The 7,215-nt window shown below is 40.0% G+C and overlaps 1 protein-coding gene across 1 annotated transcript in view; it reads right to left on the bottom strand.

The window, feature by feature from the left end:
- The window catches only part of LOC111872227 (programmed cell death protein 2-like), a 14,819-nt gene extending 8,257 nt beyond the window's left edge, over positions 1–6,562 (bottom strand). Inside the window, exons 1-3 of the mRNA XM_023865895.2 lie at positions 6,270–6,562; positions 2,146–2,306; positions 420–789 (exon numbers count right to left, since the gene is read on the bottom strand). Coding sequence (XP_023721663.1) covers positions 420–789; positions 2,146–2,306; positions 6,270–6,455 — 717 coding nt within the window. The 5' untranslated portion in view covers positions 6,456–6,562. The remainder of the gene's footprint in view (positions 1–419; positions 790–2,145; positions 2,307–6,269) is intronic.
- Between the last annotated feature and the right edge of the window lie 653 nt (positions 6,563–7,215).

Below are 7,215 nucleotides of genomic sequence, written 5' to 3'. Positions count from 1 at the left end.
GCCCCAGCGCCACTTTATCCACCACAAATCCCATTTGAGCAGACCCGGGATCGAACCCGAGCCGCCACGATGGGAAGCCAGCAAATAACCACTTGAGCTATGGCGCGGACTTTACATGCAGATTTAATAAGTATTTGTCAAGAGACACATTCCATTTAGCCCCTTCAATAAAACGATTCTTAAAATGAACAAAACTAAATCAAAACAAAAATAACCTGATAAATGTAATTATGCTTAAAAAAAACAAAATAGATATACACAACCTAAAATCCTGTTATAAAGATTAGTTATGAGTTAATTTGATACACAGCTAGAGAGTAAGAAGTTTAATGAAAAGAGGAGAGCAATGGCCATTTTTAATCAAAGAGTCCATGCAGAATGTGTTAACTAGGCCACTGTTAAAATGGGTTGATACTCACGACCTCACTTTCATCCCCTTCAATTTCTGCTGTTGCTGATGGGGAGTGCAGTCTCCCAACAGCCCCAGCTCCAGCTCCAGCCCCTGCAGTGACTCCCATGTCTCCTTCCCAGTTTGCATTCCGCTCATCCACACTCAGGTTCCCAAGTCGTACTTGTACATCATCTTCATAATCTTCTGTCTCATCTTCTTCATCTGAAAAGTAGCTTTCTATTCGCCCAATTACATTCCCATTCTCTTCACTGTTGTTGCCATTGTCATCCTCCCACTCATCAGCATCAGCACACCACTCCGAAGTACTCAATGTATTAACTGTGGTGGTTGAAGTGTTGCTGCCTGTCTCTAAGGTTTGACTGCGGATACATACCCAGCTGTACAAAAACAATTCAAATTTCAGAATGTCATCGCTTCAAATTTCCCATTTCTTCCCACCTGCAATGAGGTTTTCAACTCGCATGGAATTATACAGGAGTGAATGTCTACTACGATTTACGAATCTCATACTTTAACATTACGACATCTCTAGCTGAAGTACCTACTTTTGCTCAAATAAATTATAGTGATACACAAATATAATCTGCTGATACATTTTTCTGTACAAGTAAATTTGTTCTGCACTGAGTTCCTGAAATTTATGTAGGATGTAACTAAAGGGAAACAATTAAGCCAGATAATTAAAAAAATATATGCAATATACACATGAGATACAGTACTGCAGCATGTATGATACTGGGAGAATAAAATAAATGTGTACTTCTTGGTAATAACATAATGCATATACACAGCATATACCCGTATTTCTGAAGTGTGACCCTGATTATAAATATACGAGTATACATAAAAGGGACATGAACAATCTTATAGTTTGCATCCTGCTGTAGGTCTCAAATAAGATATAAAGCCTACAAGAATACACCATCTACATAACAACACTGTATTTTAAAATACATGAGCAATATTTTTAATGTGGAAGTACTTGTGTTAAACAAAAACCTAACTCAAACAGAAAAACGCTCATGAAGAGTTCTATCTTCTGGGATGTAAAGCCATGTAGTCCACTGAAAGTCAACCGAGGTCTCAGAGGAACATATCGCCTCCATCTTCAGGGTCAAAGAATAAGCTGGGCGAGATACCAACAAGATAGTACTCTTCATAACCACCTCTGTGAGCGGCCTCCGTAGTCTAGAGGTAACGTTCCCACCTCATGACTCAAGGTACGCGGGTTCAAACCCGGCGGAGGTCGTGGAATTTTTAAGGGCGGAAGAATTCAGGGAACAAGTCCTCTGGGAGGGACTTTAAGCCGTGGGTCCCGTGTCGTAGCTTTATGGCACGTAAAAGAACCCCATGTCTCAAGGAGACCTCGGAGCCAAATTGAAGGCCATTTCCCGCCCAACAATAGTCTCTAACGCATCTAGATACCGCTGAGCCAGTAGAGGCCGAACTCGCTGGCTGAGTCGGGGCTGATGGCACGCACCAGTACCGGTAGGTATAGACTGGTAGAATATCACAGGGGGACATACAATAGAGCAAACTGGTCGTGGTGCATGGGGAAACCCACCCCCTCCAATAATAATAATAATAATATTCATAACCACCACTGTGAGAACCTCAAATCCTACAAAGAAAAATGTTCAGGTCCCTTGAGATCCTGTTACATGCAGGCTTTACTGAAAATACCATTCACATTTCTTCCCCATGGGACTGATTGCTAATGTCTTCATCCTGACCTTTCATTCTGGTTCCAGCAGTTTGGATTGACGCACCCAAATAAGTACAGAGATCTGTGATAAGGTAAATTCTCAATGGGGGCATATATCTGCACTACTAATGGCAAGGCAAGACCACATAGCTGGCACAAAGGCTGTGGTATCCCATCTACAGGCCAATCCTGAAACATAAACAGCAGCAGTGTTTATGTGACCTTCAGCTCTCTTGCAATATATAAATTATGGAACAGAAGTATATGACTGATTCTGATATTACTGTCACATGATAGAGTGTGAATACAGACAGGTTTTGTACTCATGACTTGATTTATTGGACACTTTGATACAGCATGAGACTACACTTTACAGCTCACTATTACACACATTAGCGTCCACAGTACTGTCATAGTTCTTTAGTAGCGGCTTCCAAAGGCAGAAATTCCCCTTCCGCTGAGTTTATGAACTGTCCCTTACCTACACTACAAGCTTCTAACAGCAGCCGCTCACAACGATTGAACTGCAGAAGTTCTGTAACCAACTTCAACTGCTAACTAACTGATCATGGTTATAACATCTCAGTACAGACCGTGTAGAAAATGCTTCTTCCATTACTGCTGTATTCTCTCACTGATATGGAAACATACTTGTCTGTGGAGCTGTTGTATAGTTGCCTGTTCCATGGTTGCTGGCGGGTAATGGGTCTACATGCCACATTATTTAATGACACTGGTCAGGTACAGGGGTTATCCTATTTATGCAAGAATGACTGAATGGTGAACTGAAAAGGATGCAGAAAGAAATGGCTGTGGTATGATTCTTAAGAATACTAATTGTTGCTTGGAGAGACTGAGGACATCCATAAAATACAAGAGGTTGGTCTCTGGGCTTAAATTTGGACAAAGACATCGCCTCCATCTTCGGAACTGAAGAGTAAGCCATGAAAGAAACCAGCAAATGCAAGCAGCAAGCTGAAAACATATTGGGTGAAACATTTCAGACAAACATAGTGCACCCACCTGCAGAGTCAAAGAATGAGGCAGGAAAGGAATTAGAAGAAGCAGGTGGCAAGGTGAGTGAAATGTCAGGTCCTCTTTGAACTACATGGTGTTGCAACCAAGATGATCATATTCTCCAGTCACCACTGTGAGAAACTCAAATCCAACATACACTGATAATTTTACAAAGTATAGTATTAAATGTGCCTCTGTGGTCTAGTGGTCAGAGTTCCTAGCTACAGATCCAGAGGGCCCGGGTTCGACTGCCGGCACTACCAGGTTTTCTGAGAAGTAGAGGGTCTGGAACTCAGCCTTGTGAGGATAATTGAGTAGCTATTTCAAGGAAAGAGTGGCTCCGGTCTAGAAAACCGAGATTAACGGCCATGGGGATCCGTTGCACTGACCACGTGACAACCTCTATCCATAAAAGTTGGCACTAACTTGGCCAACAAGTTGCGGTCGCTGGGTCAGTACAGTTTGCTTGCAGACTACAGGCCACTGAGTTTTTAGTGTTAAATGTCTCTTTATGTAATAACAGATGCCCCCACTGAACTTTATAATTACTCCTTGCCAATGTGTAATTAGGTTTGGAAAGTTAACTAGCACTTATCTAATACTGGACTGTTATGAGGGTCACTAATAAAATAACTATTCCTACTTCTTATCCCACATAATTTACGAGAAGCACATTTATGCAGAAATTACACTGTATGTAGCCACAACACTTGAAGGCATAATTTATTTTTCATTTAAATCCCCCAGTTTTCACAACAGTCTTCATCCAGCAATGAACAGCAGCATGTGTTACCATCCTATTCTGGTTCAGCCACTGTTGCAACAGCATTCATCAGCGTGCAGTCATCCATCTAATTACATGCCTAAGTCCTTTTTTAATGGGTGGGATAAAATCTGGATTATACAGAAGATGGAACACTACAGTTCACTCAAATTGTACAAAGATTTCACATATGTGATAAGTAGTGATCTAATATACCTCAGGGAAACAGCTCCTGGTTCCCACTGTACAGGAGGCTGAGGATATGGGGAGAAGAATGACAAGAGAGACATATAACATGGATAAGAAAGAGATAAAGACATGAAAGGGACAGAGAACTGGACAACAGGACTGAGGGAACTGTTTTAATGTGAAGAAAATGGAAGAAGGAAGGGGTGAGGAATGCTGATAAGAGAGCTGAATAAAAAAAGATGAGAAGGTAAATAGGAAGAAAAGAGAGGAGGAGATAAAGATGAAAAAAAGAATTATATTTGCCATCATCACACAAGCCTGCATTCACAGAACCTCACTATATCTTGTATAAACGTTACTTAGTACAGTGCAGTGACAACAGATGAACAGAGTCCATAGGGACCTGGATGCTGTAACATCATGGATATACTCATACTGAAACTATACTGCAACAAATGTAGCACCTATATAGAAAGACTGACCACTCCTTCATTGAAAAGGACATCCCTTTTCGAAACACATACATGTCTGGGAGAGAATATAAAATCTTGGGCATGGATCCCAAGGAGGCTGAAGCGAGGAATTACTGTGCTGGAGAAGCCAATAGCAATTTAACTGACTGACAGGCTGACCAACTCTTATGGCAAAATCCAGCAGCAATACAACTGACTGACAAAAGAAAAAAACTCTTAGCTGCAGTTGAGAGAGTTGTATCAGTCGCCAGCCAGTAAGGACAAGAACATGGTAGCAGATAAAATATCTATTGTTGGGAGGCACTACACGCAATGACCAGTGAATACTATTAACAGACTGAGACTTAGAGTGTGCTTTAGTGATTTATTGTGTGTAAATCAGTGAGACAATTATTTGTTTTCACAAGTTATGAGCCTTCAATAAATCCAACCACCAGTCCAATGTCCAGTCTGGCCACGCCATAGCTCAAGTGGTTAGTTGCTGGCTTCCCACCGTGGCGGCCCGGGTTCAATCCCGGGTCTGGTCAAGTGGGATTTGTGGTGGACAAAGTGGCACTGGGGCAGGTTTTCTCCAAGTACTTCGGTTTCCCCTGCCAATCTTCATTCCACCAATTTCTCCATAATCACCCTCACCTATCATCTGGGGCCGGTACAGTAGGCCAGAAGTTGCCGCAGTACAAGGGACTTAGTCCCACCTTACTAGCAATTAAAAGAAAAGTCCAGTCACTAAAATATAACAGTATTAGTTTTTACCATACAATATGTCATTTTAGCTGTAAAAACTATGCATTTTTCATTTTAGGCTTGACTAATGAAGCACACATTACTTTGTTTATTCATATTATGAAGCAAATTCATGTACACATTATTAAGTTTTGAGAAAAGTTTTTCTTGTATAAATGCTTAGTGTGGTTGTGTTTGTTTTGCTGTGTTGTACACTGTGGGCAAAAGCTGAGGTAAAAGTATAAACTGTCTACTGGTGTAATGAAACATTTTGACTTTTGAAACATCATGATGACAGTAAATTTTTAATTAGACATCTGTGTTTACTTTGATAATCCTGGGGATGCAAAGGAAAATGAGATATTGAATAATCATTTTATTTAGCAAGCTCATAAGCTGCTGAATCTGTTTCAAACACAGTGCAGTTCAGCAAAGAGAAAGCTATCTTTCTCATCCATGTGAATGCATGAAGGGATTACGTAATTTTGGTTTAATGATAGAAAACTATTGTGACTGAAAAGTAAAAATGTTACAGAATGTTCGAACAATTATGACTTTTTAATGTATGTATGTTAATAAACGTTTATAAGTTAATTAGTTACAACAAGGAAACAAAATGATACAGCAGACAACAGACTTTTCAAGGATCTCAGAAATAACGTTTACAGGACTGCAAACAAGACAAATGCATACATGTGTAATTTGTTTACATATAATTCTCTGCAAAACAATCGGCCAAAGTTCCTGTATTATGTCGTGTAAAACAAAACACACAACCTAAAGCCCAATAATAACAGATACAAAATTTCACTTCACTGCATATAATTTGTCCTACACTATACCGTGCCAATTCTCTCAACTTTAGCAACATTCTTTCATAAGTACCAAATGCCTCCGAGGCTCCACTTTTTCCCGAAAGATGTAATATTACTTTCCTACTACCATTCCACAGACTTCAGGAAAATATCTATAGCAAATATTACTTACCGGTTTCCCTCCTATTTTATTAGTGGTGAAACTGACATTCATTTTGTGTTTTTCTGTGATGAATTCATCCTCGAATCCCAGTAACACTTTCAACCCCTTCCTTGCCATTACGAAGACTCTGACTATAACTAACGCACTAACAACAAGAAAATAGCAAACATTTATTGCATTCAACACGTCAATCATTAAACTACATCAGACTCCATCAAACTGCTCTGGACCAACCCCTCTAAACGCTCTAAACCCTCTAAACTCTCTCGTTATTGGTGGGCAACATGGTCGCCATCAGGGGGTGGAAACTTGAATAGGGGAAAGAGCAACACGGTAACTGCTGCCTCTAAGAGCGGCGGACGAAACTCACGCTGGTCTCGACCAATCAGAGAGCCTAAACAAACCAACTAGAATACCCACAATTACGTGCGGTTATGGTGGTGCAATATTTGCAAATTGGTAAGTATGAATTTTGATTTGATGTGGTTGCGAAATGAAAGTAGACATTTGCGAACGAAATTACAGCTCCATGTCAAACATATTATTTGTGTACATGAATATTATGCTTACTACCACAAATGGAATTAGAAACCTAGAATTCTTTCAAGCCTAAAATTTTTCAGGTTATCATGAACTGTCATCTAAATGATATTTTTTTATGATATGTTCTGCAACTTTCTGTTTATCCCAGAGATTGTCTGTTGAATGTGAAAGAGTTCTAAGAGTACCGTGATGGTGTTATAATTTTTGTATTGCTTCTTGCAGGATAAACATGAAAACGACATTTGCTACTGCTGGGTGCTTGTCATCCAGCAAGCAAGGCATCAAATTCTTCAGCTTTCCAAGGGATCCAGCAAGGTATGTCTGTTTTAATTCATGGTGTAATTACTTTATTATGTGTTGCTTAATCCTTTAAAATGTTTGCAGTGCAACCATTACCAAGTAGCCACCAACT

This window comes from Cryptotermes secundus, unplaced genomic scaffold (assembly GCF_002891405.2).
Source record: "Cryptotermes secundus unplaced genomic scaffold, Csec_1.0 scaffold782, whole genome shotgun sequence".
Taxonomy (NCBI): domain Eukaryota; kingdom Metazoa; phylum Arthropoda; class Insecta; order Blattodea; family Kalotermitidae; genus Cryptotermes; species Cryptotermes secundus.
This window is presented reverse-complemented; position numbering and strand designations above follow the sequence as displayed.